We start from the raw sequence: 12,588 nt of genomic DNA, 5'->3' as shown, positions 1-12,588 counted from the left end.
TTAATTTAGTGACTCGAAATGCTCAAATAGCTCAACGGGCTGGGAGGCGCACCGGCTGCTCGTTTTCACACCTTTCCAGCGGCTTTAAGGGACAAATGTCTGGCGTTTCATCAATACATCGGTGTAGGAAGGCGAAAAAAATGGCCACATTGGGCCTAAGTAAGCTCCTCTCTGCGGCCACTCAGGCCCCGCGCTGGCGGTGTTATTGGGGCCCGGTGTGATGGCCCACGTGATGTGCTGAGCTGCAGAGTTAAAAAAACTACTCATATCTTAATTTTTGTTTTCCTCTGCTAGGGGGAAGATTTTTATTTATTTATTTTATTTTTAAGAAAATTTATCGAGAGAAAAACAAAGGAGAGCACGAAAAGGTTCAAATAATTTTATGTTTTGTACTTTCTATATTACTTCAAATATTTGAGTTTTAACCAGCTTCTAAAAGAAGTGTGAAAAGTGGCAGTTTGGAGATCGAAAATTTATGCAGCCGCAGCAGATTTAAAAGGAGTTGCAGGGCACGCATGAATAGAGCGTATTTGAGACACACACCAAAGGAAAGGGTGTCATATTAGACTCCAGAGTGCGGGGCTGGTAGAGCCCATTTTCATTTCTCCGTCCACACTGACGCTCATTGTTTGTCTGCCGGTCGTGCGAGAAACAAGTGTCCGCGCCCCGCTGTACTTTCCTTTGGTGCTTTAGGTTTCAATGCAGAGAATAATCAGTTGTTTTTTAGAATCAATGATTGCTCTCGACATTTAGATCTATGGCATCAAATTCTTTTATCGTGAGTTTTTCTTATCCAGCAACGTAGTATTCGCCCGATTTATGAAATTATTTCTTCTCCGTCGCTTGCTCATTCAACTATATGCCTTGGGGGAGATTTGATTTCATAAATTTTGCGAGAGTTTCGTCAAGCAGCGGTGATTTGGTGGTTGGTTGGATGCTTGTTAGATGATAATGGTAAAGTATCCGTTTGATTTTGAACTGTAACTACTTTGCCGTCATCGTCTAATGATTACCCAACAATTAAGATTCATCTGCGTTATTCTCCTATTTTTTAATTAATGTCCATGCTACTATGAGACATGCAAACTTCTGCTAGCGAGTGTTTTGATTTTGAAAAGCTAAATTAGGATACTGTGATGATAATTGTTGTTAAAATTTAAAATCATTTAATAACATGATTCAGATTTTAGATAAAGCAACTCAGTTTCATACGACAAGTATCTCCCCTGAATTGTTGTATCGTTTAAAATTCCTGTCCTCATACTTGTATTTTTGAATACCATTTTTAATTATAAGCTGCTTAATTTGTAAATTAGAGTTTAATGCTATCACAATGCGTGCATTCTTCTAAGTAGAGATTGTTGACTTATGCTTGATTTGGAAGAAAGTAAGGCGCGATTTCTATTTCTAAGGATGCGACGCGCACCTCGGCATCAAAATATTTGCAGCGGGTAAAAAATATCTGCGCCTTCACAGCAGTCGAGTAAAATGAAGCCCACTGCTTGGGATTTTAGCCGCGGATCATGATACAGCTAGCATTATCCGGTAAAAAATCCCATACTAGTTGAGCTTTTGATGTCATCACTTTAAACGGAGGGAAGAGTACTCCTGGCTTATTTGAAATTGCGGGTGGAAATAATTTAGCACCAAATTTTGCTGATATAAAAAATACATAAAATGTTGTTGTGTGTTGTCTTTAATGGTTAATTTTATTTTATTTATAATAAATCAATTTTGTAAATCTTGTGATCTAACAGGACAATCAATAAAAAAACCAATTCTAAAATATATCAAGTTCATTGTTACAAATTCAAATAAATTTATATAGCCAAATCGTATTTGTAATCCTACAGTCAACATAATAATTTATGCAATGAAATTAAAATAATGCAATCAAATCATTTCCGGATTTTCGTCCAAAAATAATGAATTGCTTTTAGGTTTGACCTAAGATTTTCATGATTCATATTAAAAACAGCGGAAAATTGCTCGAGAAATTAAAATTCCCTACTGGCCAGTCGTTTTGTTAATAGAGAATACGATTATAACCTAAAACGTAAAACCCTATTTTCAGATTTCCCCTTTAAAATATCATTGAAAAAGTAAAATTTATTTAAAGCATTTTAAATATACTTTGTTGCCATACATAATATTTATTTTTGATTGCAAAATAAAACAAAATGCAACATATTTAGTTGTTTAATTAAGTTAGGACGTTCATTGAGTGTAAAACATTCAGAAATCGTGTATGAATGCGCTATTTTCTTTTTAATTTCTTTCATTTTAATAATTCGCTCAATACGGTACACTCTTAGTAAAATACATCGTATTTCAAGCTCCTCAGTCGATCGAGAAACAAAAATGCCGACCAACTACCCGCCGTTGCATTATGGTGACGAATTGGATATAATTATATTTCTTCAGCGTCCCCATGCTTGGGAACCGCGTGTGTGCGTGGCAAATTTAATGGCTGGTGAATGCCCGACCCAACGCTGCTCTTTTTGAGACGAGAGCAGAGTGAGTTGGAATGTGTGTGCAGCATAACATAACTCAAAACAAATAATTTCATGAAGGGCAAGAGTTTTGTCGTAATTACCTCCGGTCCAAAGAGCTTCGCCGACTTAATAATCTCCACTCAAGTCAGCGTTTTCTCCACTTCATGCAACCGCTCATCGGTGCGGGTGAATTTTTATTAATCGTAACTATTAAACAATATTTTGCAAACGCATTTCAAAGCATTATAAAAGTTACGAATCATACATATTAAGCATCACAGTTTTTCTTATTATACTAATGGAAGAAATATGGTTAAATTTTCTTAAATTTTAATGCTTCGATTGAACTCTCAGCATTTATATCTGCTGGTGATATTAGAAAATAATAAAATATTGCTTCATAATTCATTATGAATCTCATTAAAATATTTAAAAAAAAATACAATAATTGTCATCACATCATTGATGTTTCCATATTATTTTAAATATCATTGCTGCCTGATGAAGCTGCGAAAATATTTTAACGACTCCGGAGGCGTCATTATTACGTCACAAGCAAAGAATTCGCGCGCGAAATACTATAGTGGGGTTGGCTTCATATTTTTGCTCTAAAACTGAACGGGTGTAAACCAGAGACGAACAGCAAGCGTATAAGATTAGTACAGTGCGAACGCGGCATTAAAATCTGTCATTATGCGGCGAGGCTCAAGTAAATTCTCTCAAAAGCGAGCGGCCGGGACTTCATTTTGGAGCAATGCTAGCACGTTTAAAAAATTCACGAGATATATTTATCAATATCTGTTTTGATTGAGTCACAACAATATAGAAAAATAGCGTGCAGGTCTTGCAAATAAATAATTATGATTAAGTTTGTGCGATCATCAATCCAGGACGACGGCCATTTTCACTAATAGTGTTAAATATTTTTTTAAAAAACATAATAAATCCACGCATCTAAAAAATTGGTTTTATAAAATTGATTTCTTAACAAGAATCTTGACCGAAGACGTAAGAATATGTAATAGTAACAAAAGAGAGGAAATTAAATGGATCAGCGATAAGATTGGCGGCGCCTTGCCACAAACTCAACCTGCGAGTGGAACAAGTTTCAATTTTGGTCGATAGATGGAACATTGGCTGGCCCGCTGTTGAGTGCAAGCACCACACACATGTTAGTCAGTCCACAACAAAACAGCGAAGCGAGAAGCGAAATATCAACAAACGCATGTTGATCAGAATCAGAGTAGATCGCAGCTTCCAAAGTTGGTAGTAGATACTATTTAATTTATTTGTGCATCAAAATGTTTTCCACGAGTACTCAAAAGAAATACTGGCTCTTCGCCGACGAATCCGAGCTTTTGAAGGCTCGTAGTGAGGCGAATGCAAAGTTTGTTGCGAGCCACGGTCCAAAAATGACAGTAAGTTTTGTAACTTTGATTCATTTGGCATACAAAAATTAATTAATTAATGTCTCTCATTGTCAGGAAGAAGAACGCAATGAGATACTGGACGCCAACGAGGAGAAGGCGCTCCTTAAATTTTACGAATTGCAGCTGCGTGATTTTTGCCGGCGATTTGAGCCTCCCATGCCAAGATCAGTAGCTGGAACAGCTTTCCACTATTTCAAAAGATTCTACTTAATCCACTCAGTCATGGACTATCACCCGAAAGAAATTTTGTAGGAATCATTAAATGAGTTATTCGAGTATAAAATTTAAATGTTAAACTCTAATCTTCCAGAGTGACGTGTGTGTATCTTGCTACCAAAGTGGACGAATTCAATGTTTCCATCGACCAGTTTGTGCGAAATGTCAAAGGAAACCAAACAAAGGCCATGGACATAATTCTCAACAATGAGCTGCTCCTCATGCAGGTCCTCAACTACAACCTCACTATTCACAATCCCTTCAGGCCCATCGAAGGGCTTTTGATTGACATTAAGGTGCAAAATATTGTTAATATTTCAAATCATTGTCTTTTTGTTTATCCTCGAATGACCAATACACTGAGTCATCCTGGTAGCGGTAAAATTGCGCATCACTCAATAAACACCAAAATTTTTATTTTTTTAATTGATTGTTGCCCTTTGCTTGCAACAAGGAAATCCGCGTTTGGTTGTTGAGAAACGCACAATTTACCGCTACGAGGAAAAACTTAACATGTATGCCAAACACAGCTAGAAAAATATTGCATGGTAATTTCTTGCCGAACTAAGCCAGCATCAAACAATTTCAATCTCAGATCACTGAAAACTTGCCACTGGTGCTTTTTGCACAGGGTGCAAAATTCGGTCACGACACAGTGGAGCTATTAATTTAATTCAGCTGTTCAGGAAATTAACCGACGATTTGGCTAAATTTCATTCTTGGAAATACATTTCAGACAAGAGGTACAATGGTTGACCCTGAAAGATTGCGCCCCGGCATTGAGGATTTCCTGGACAAAGCATTTCTCACCTCAGCACCATTATTAGTTGCTCCATCTCAGTTGGCTTTGGCCGCTGTTCTCCATTCTGTTAGCAAAATTGGAGAGAATCTTGATAACTACGTTACAAAAACCTTACTTGGCGATTCTTCGTCTGAAGCGCTGGCATCCCTTGTTGAAGCGGTTCGAAGTAAGGATTTTGATTTTGAAACATGTTCCACCAATTAAAAACCCCGATTTCCTTCTCAGAGGTCCGCTCGATGATCAAATCCATGGAATCATCTCCAAAAGAGGTCATCAGAGTGCTGGAGAAGAGGCTTGAAAAGTGCAGGAACCAGGAAAACAACCCTGACAGTGAAATGCAAGTTTAGCTTCTTTAAAACCTTAAAGTTTGTTTCATTCGTCACTTTTTACAGATACAAAAAGAGACAGTTTGAAGCTTTACACGACGAAGATGAGAAATATGGATCAGATTTCCCATCTTTGATTATGAGTGGTGACTTAAAATTAGGTGAAGGAATATTTGAAATCAACAAATCCATGACCAGTCCTTAAATTATTCAATGAGACTGAAATCTGAGTTATTTTCTAATAAACACTTGGTTCATACAGATTTTCTGTTTTTTAGCTATCACTCATTTTAGCCCTAAAATTTTCTGAATTGTATGTTTGCTTGCTAAAATATATAAGCTCTGCTTGAAAAGTGCGGAAATGGCATGATCATTTTAATAAATTCGAAGTTACAAAATAAATCAAATTTACGTTTATGGGATCAGCTGGAAAGAAAATTCAAAAGTCAATTTTTAACTAATATTTTATTTTTGAATTTGGAAATACAAACAAAAAGCGAAATTTAAAAAATGGCGATTCCTCACAATCAATTCAAATTAAGATTGATAAATGAGAGCAGTTTATAAAGCACAAAAAACGTTCAAATGATTTGAACCAACCATTCACACATAAATACATACAAAAGCATGGACAGAATTCAGCTTTGATCTCGACTTGTCCCTGCCGCTTGGTGCTGGTTGAAGTCTGGCTCAAACCTCTGCAGAAATGGTGGAACCTGGGGCCCAGGAGGCTGGCCCATCATGTAATGTTCTTGCAGCAGGCCAGGTGCTGGCGAGGGAGGTCCATGAGGCGGTGGGTGCATGTAGCCCAATGGCAGACCCTGACTCGGAGGCACCACTTGTCCCGAGTGCAGAAAGGGTCCGCTCGGCACTGGTGGGTAATTGAAAAACCTAGTGGAGCAATGGTCAGCAAAGTATATTTTAAAAAGCAGCTTGAATTACCAAAGTCTGTCTCCGAGGAACAAAGGACGAGGGGCTGCAACCCCCAGCGCACTGTAGTACTGCTGCGCCACCAGTTCCAAATCGTTTGTGTACTTTCTTTTCCATTTAGTGCGTCTGTTTTGAAACCATATTTTAATCTGAAAAATGAACACATGCCAATTTTAAAAATTTCATTAGAAGGCGAAAAACCACAATATTTCATTTCATTATTAATTGATTAGATGTGGAAACGCTAAAAATCATAGAAATTTTAGTGGATTTAATACTGTTTTCGTTTCAAAAAATCTGACAGAGAAGCAGTAAAAATGTAAAGTTGAGTCTTGCTTGTTTGAATGAGTGGACTAACGCAGTTTCAATTGAAAACTATACTGCATCAGTTATTTATTTTTTTATTTTTAGCTCTTCAACAAAGCAGTTTTTAAGCATAATTATACAACTAACAAAAAGTTTGGAGTTTGGGAAATCCGGAATTACAGGTCTCCTCCTAAGTCAGACTTAATTAAAATTATTCCACAGCATGGAAAAATTATTTTTTATTATTATATTAGAAAAGATCTTACTTATTTTCCCACATAAATGCGCTCGCGTTTAAGTGTTAAAAGTTTAAAAGCGTTCCTAGAAGAGCAGGCAATTTCGTGGCAGGCGGAATGAATAAATCGTATTTAGTGTGAGAGATGCAATTCATTAGCAGCTTGCCCGAGGTGCCAGCACCCTTAGCCGCCGTTTTTCCTTCATTAGTGCAGCGGAAGGAAGCGCCACTTAATGAGCCGCGAGAGAATTTAATCTTCCCAGTCGCAGGCGTCAAATTCGGCGCCACCTAGACTCCGGCACGTTTGCCCTGCTTATTTTTCTATTTGTCCCGACACACCACATATTTAGAGGACGTGTCGGCCCACTCATATAGCGCTGCTTGTTCGTTACAGCAGTTTTGCTTGTAGCAAAAAAGCAAAAGGCGAGATCCCTTTAAAATTATGATCCTCATTCCGAAATCATGAGTCGACAATAACGTTTGATTGCAGGCAGTATGGTAATACAAACTTTTCGATTAATTTGTATTTTCATGCTCATCATGAGATGATTCATTTAATTAGCTATTGGGTGATAACACATTAATTGCTTAATCATTTTAGTCTCAGTCACAAACCTGTGTTTCTGTGAGGTGCAGGGTCCGGGATAAATGGAGTCTTTTGGAAACGGACAAGTACTTGTTGCGCTCAAATTCCGCCTCCAGAGCTTTTATTTGAGTGGCTGTGAAGGCAGTTCGCGGTCTCTTCTTTCGCTCATCAGACTCCTTGCTTGTTGGTGACGACATCCTGTCATCTTCGGCGGTGCAACTTTCTGCGAAAATATTAAAAAGTATTCTTCAATATCAGACTTTAAAAATTCAATACAGTTTTAATTGATAGTTAAATAATTAGGATAATTGATAATATAATACAAAAGCAAAAATACACTCAACATCCAGAGATGATTGTGGAAAGAACAAAAGAGTGAAAATAATGCATTAAAATAAGTTTGAAAAATGTCGAGTCGGAAAGGGGGTGCGTATTCCAAATACTTAAGATTGACACATGCGGAGTGAAGACGTCGATCTATAGGCACGAGCAAAAAATTAGTGTGTCCGGCAAACTGCAAAGTAATTATTCGAGCTGGCACTTTAATTGAAGTGTGCGTGGGCCAAATTCAGCGTTGGTGGGTTCGCATCAATTAGCGGCGTCCGCGTCGTATGTTGTGACTTTTATACGACGTGTAGACGACATGTTAGTGCGGCCCTCTAATAAACGGTAATGGTCCGCGACTATTCTAACACCGGGATGAAAAACTGCGGCCTCCAAAACACACCAGATTGCGCGCCGCCACGCAAAAACTGCTTATTTACGCTCTCGATCTTCAAAGAACACGACGCGCCACCTCGAGCCCGATTTTTCGCCACACGAGGGACATAATTTGAAATTTATGAAGCGAGACAAAGTCGGCTTTACGCTTCGGTTGCGCAAAAAGTGTGACTTGCTCTTTACACTTAAAACGTCAAGCGAGAAATTTCCTTTGCGCCATGAATTTTTGTTTTAATTTTCCAGGATTTATTTTGTTTGGTACAGTACAATAATAGATTTAGAATTCTTATTTAAGTTACCGATGTAAATTTAATTTCCACTTGTAATTTGTCACTCGCGAAACGTCTTTGAGAGGATCGTTTTCACACACGAGAGCTTTGAAAAAGGAGCTGCATTTTGCGCGGAGAAAGCGATATTCTAGAAGGCAATTCATCAAGAAAAGCAGGACTTTTGAATAAGCGCGTCCCCTGCTCTTGCCCATTTTTTGCCTACGTCTATCGGGAGGCAGAGGCACGCATGTTTGTTGCTGCTCAGTCAGCTTGCAGATGTCAAGTCTGGTTGGCTCTGTGCCTGCTTTAATAAAACAACAAGAATAAACTACACAGGGGACATCATAAATCTCAGCGAAGTGTCTGTCTTGCTTCATTGCTATAAGCACCAAATTAAACTCAAAGAGAAAACCATACGAGCTCCTAATTGGATTCTTGATGATTAAAAGACTTCTTAAAGAGCGCTAAAATTTATTAGAAACAGAGGGTTTTAGGACGCTCGCGCTCCACTAAAGATGCGCTCACCAGATTTCGGGTGGCGAGTTATCATCCTTGCAAAACGAATGTTTACTCGAGACCAAAATAAATGTACTGCCCAGTTTTTTTCTGTGAAACTCTTAATTTCTTGGGCAGCGTTTCGAGTTACTAATTTTTACTCTTTTTGCTGTTTTCATTTAATTAAATATCATCAGGGATTTATTCAATTAGTTTCAGTTTAATTCAGAAGAAATAACCTAGTGTAAGAGAAAATTATTCAGGAAAACTAAAAAAGCGGAGGATTTTTTGCGGGTCTGTCATGTAGTATTTTTTCGTAGCAAGTGTTTATAATTATGCTTGATAGAATACATGCTATTTAATAAAGTAAAATAAATGAGCTATTTATCCTTTTTCACGTCATGAACTCTTTTTCAGCTCATAGGCATTGGAATTTGAATTTACACAATGTTGTACGTTTCAAGCAATTAAAATGAAATGAATCCATTCCTTGCAACTTAATTGCAACAATTAAACAAGTGTTCCGACAAGTTCAAATTAAGATATCATAAAAGAAGCATAATTATAATGATAAACAAAGTTGCTAGCCCTTGAATTACTATTCATTACAGACTGCTGCAAGTACATTCTTGTCGTGTTGCATGAAGTAAATCCAATCCGATATAATTAGAGCTGCGAGTGGCTATAGAGGACAGTCATTAGTAAAAAAGCGGCAGTCCAATTAACTCTATTCACATTCAGCGGCGAGAATGAGCGCGCGGCGCGCTGAAAAAGTTTCAAATTCCACGCAGACTAATTGGAGATAACAACGGAGAGATTGCTTTGCTCTGCGGCGTGTTCAATTCGAAAATAAATGGAATGTTGATTTACTCTGGGGGCAGCAGTAACAGCGGCCGTGCAAAGAATCTCTTTGAGCGATTTTTTCGGTGCGCAGGACATTATTTATAAGAATTAGCGGGCGCAGGCAGAGCGATCATTTCACGCCGTTTGTCACTCTCTCGCTGGCTGCGATGCTGGCTCGGCGGGATGAGCAATTAGCCCGTGATTCATAGCTCTCATCGCGTCCCTTCAAACTTCTTGGCACGCTCGCGTTTACCCAGCTAACGATGATACCCCCAGCTTAAATGCTTGTGTTCGTCCGTCACTCGTCTCGCGTTTAAAATTTTGTAATTATCCGTGTTAGCTCGCCCCTTAACTCTCCAATAATAGCACACCTAATTAGATTAATTAGCCTGCGATTTATGACCCGTCCTGAGCTGAACTAAATGGAACTGCATGCAGCTAAACCAGGAGTTTTCTTTCCTAGTGGTCCTGAGCGAGATAAAAGCACCTGGGAACAGCAGGAATAACTTTAGTATATAATTTTAGCCTGTTGGGGTTGACTCTTTGATGACTTATCAGTTTTCACCGAATATTTTTCTCTTTTATACGTTACATAATTTCTATCGTCTTCACGTGGTTTGGTTTTTGACTAAACAAGATTTCTATTGTGTGTTCCTTTGTCTAATGAAAATAGCAAAATCATATTTGTAAACAAAATTTAATCATTTGCAAAATCGGCCTATTTTCGTGGTTCGTGTTCTCACTATCATTATTCTCTCTAACATGCTTAAATGAACATAATTTTTGATGACGATCTTATTGAATATTGCACTTTTTAAAATTTAATTTTGACTATATCCCATACATAAAATCATTGTAAATTAAGATCGGTAAAATTCAAAGACCTTTCTTCTTTTCCCGCTATACAAATAAAATATTTTTGCATTTCAGCCAATTCATTCAATGCTACGAGTTTCAGTTGTTTAAACTGCAAAATGCCAACCTGAGATTTATTCCTTAATTATCGAGAGTTTTCAGTTATAGCGTTATAGCAAATCAACATGAAATGGAGTTTGTAAGATTGAATGTAGTTTCGCAGTTTAACTTTAACACTGCTAGAAAACATATTTTAAAAACAGATGGTTTGATTAATAATTTGAAGTCTAAAACATCCACCAATAGGTTTTAATTAATTTGATCAAAATTTCTTTATTTTAATTATGAGTAATCTGGAGACTCAAACCAATTCTACAAATTCAAATAAAATAATAAACCTTTAAAATAGCTAATGAGAAACGCTATATAGCATGATTAGCACTTCGCATTTAACTAAAGATCTGTTTATATATTTGAAGTCCTTGAATTGGAATTTATGGCAACAGATCAAAAGAAATATCAGCACTGAGAGCAACTTGTCGCATAGTGAAGCGAGGACAAAAGCTGTTGGCCGCTCGTTTTAATTAGTGGCTTGCAATTGCGATTAGCATTGTCATTAGCGAGCACTAATTAAGATTCCTTTTGAGAGTTGTTGATTGTATTTTGCGATGACGAACGCGTCACGGTGAATCGCACGTGATCCCCGTCAATCAATTTGCGCATCTACAATGTATACGCAAGTGTGTGATAATCCATACGTATATGAAGGAAAAGCAGGTTGAATTCTCTGATATATTCCGCGGTAATTACGTGGAGACAGAAGGCGTGTGCCAACCCCTAATGATGCCTCTCGAGAGTGCTAAATGAGTGAGCCGTGTCAAAAGTGTTTCTCGCGCTCGCTGGTTTTGTCACTATGTATTTTATACACTATTGACAGATTTAGTCGAAACCTAGGGAGGACATTTCACACAGATCATTCTCAGTACTCAAGGAGTTAAAAGTATAGGACAGTTTAGTGTACTAGCTGACGCATTGTTTACGATATACACATTTCAATTGCAAAAAAATGCTATAAATATAAATTCGTTAAATGATAGCCCGCACTGAAGTGCTCGATTACGTTTTGAACTATCACTATAGAATTAATTCTCTAAAATGATATGACATGATTATACTATATATCATCACAATAAAATGGGTGCAATAATTGAATTTGAACGAACAGAAGATATTCTTGACAAATTAAAACAGGAAAATATATTTGAGAATTTTAAATGAAAACCATCATGCATTTCATATAAATATGACCTTTCAGAATGTATTTGAAAAATATGATTGATAGTATTGATTACATTAGACTTTGATTTTAACGCGAGGACTATTAATGAACAATAAAATTAAAAATTGTCACACAAATCAGCTGTGCAAAATTATTAACACTTGCGTACTAATGTGTAAAAGATCTTTACACCGTCCAGTTTGTTGGTTTTCCCGTATAATTTATCTATTAATTTCACTGAAGTTGAAAAAGTATAAAATAATTGCAAAAATTTACTCAATTGAATTACACACCTTCAGAATCAGCCCCAATGCTGGGCGAAGTAGAATCGACGCCATGTGCCTCTTCTCCCACGAGAGTCGTCGTCTGCAGGTACTGCCCCTGACTCAGGTAGGGTGGAGGCTGCAGCCCGCTCGAGTCGGCAGGGCACACGGGCTGCGGCCTGGCAAGCAGGTGAGCGATGCTGAACGAATCCCTGCTGCTGGACATTCCGGAACCGATAAGCAGCGAATTCAGAACTTAAATCAGTTGCACGACGCAGAAAGCGAGAAGAGACACTGCGAGTTGAGCGGCTGCAGCGTCTGGCAGCACATCCCTTACTGTGGGTCCGCCACCCAAAATTAACCAATGGGACTCGCTGGTGACATCCGCGAGGAGGATCCCTATCTTCAAGCAAATCTCGAACCGTAACAAAAATAACTAACATGTTTGAATTTATTTCATGAAAATTGCGTCTTTATTTAAACTCTAGTGATAAACAAATGAGAAGATGTTCTAAAATTTAATCTTAAAAAGCCACCA

At 37.7% G+C, this 12,588-nt stretch overlaps 2 protein-coding genes across 2 annotated transcripts; one reads left to right on the top strand and one right to left on the bottom strand.

Moving 5' to 3' along the window:
• The first annotated feature begins 3,683 nt into the window (after positions 1-3,683).
• On the top strand, positions 3,684-5,532 carry CycH (cyclin H). The gene is made up of 6 exons (XM_065497594.1): positions 3,684-3,913; positions 3,980-4,173; positions 4,236-4,437; positions 4,878-5,109; positions 5,169-5,280; positions 5,336-5,532. The coding sequence occupies exons 1-6, from the start codon at positions 3,797-3,799 to the stop codon at positions 5,472-5,474; spliced, it is 996 nt and encodes a 331-aa protein (XP_065353666.1). The 5' UTR covers positions 3,684-3,796; the 3' UTR covers positions 5,475-5,532.
• Positions 5,533-5,715: 183 nt separating this feature from the next.
• Positions 5,716-12,370, bottom strand: LOC135948367 (barH-like 1 homeobox protein). Its single transcript, XM_065497595.1, has 4 exons — positions 12,081-12,370; positions 7,356-7,549; positions 6,212-6,348; positions 5,716-6,160 (listed from the first exon to the last, which is right to left on the bottom strand). The coding sequence occupies exons 1-4, from the start codon at positions 12,274-12,276 to the stop codon at positions 5,908-5,910; spliced, it is 780 nt and encodes a 259-aa protein (XP_065353667.1). The 5' UTR covers positions 12,277-12,370; the 3' UTR covers positions 5,716-5,907.
• Positions 12,371-12,588: the final 218 nt, after the last annotated feature.

This window comes from Cloeon dipterum, chromosome 1 (assembly GCF_949628265.1).
Source record: "Cloeon dipterum chromosome 1, ieCloDipt1.1, whole genome shotgun sequence".
Taxonomy (NCBI): domain Eukaryota; kingdom Metazoa; phylum Arthropoda; class Insecta; order Ephemeroptera; family Baetidae; genus Cloeon; species Cloeon dipterum.
This window is presented reverse-complemented; position numbering and strand designations above follow the sequence as displayed.

Excerpts from the sequence above, each read along its gene's own strand:
- CycH (XM_065497594.1), top strand. The coding sequence starts at position 3,797 with ATGTTTTCCACGAGTACTCAAAAGAAATACTGGCTCTTCGCCGACGAA. Across the intron at positions 3,914-3,979 it reads GCCACGGTCCAAAAATGACA|GAAGAAGAACGCAATGAGAT; the intron begins GTAAGTTTTGTA and ends TCTCATTGTCAG. Across the intron at positions 5,281-5,335 it reads AACAACCCTGACAGTGAAAT|ATACAAAAAGAGACAGTTTG; the intron begins GCAAGTTTAGCT and ends CACTTTTTACAG.
- LOC135948367 (XM_065497595.1), bottom strand. The coding sequence starts at position 12,276 with ATGTCCAGCAGCAGGGATTCGTTCAGCATCGCTCACCTGCTTGCCAGG. Across the intron at positions 6,349-7,355 it reads TGCACCTCACAGAAACACAG|ATTAAAATATGGTTTCAAAA; the intron begins GTTTGTGACTGA and ends TTCATTTTTCAG. Across the intron at positions 6,161-6,211 it reads TTCCTCGGAGACAGACTTTG|GTTTTTCAATTACCCACCAG; the intron begins GTAATTCAAGCT and ends TTGCTCCACTAG.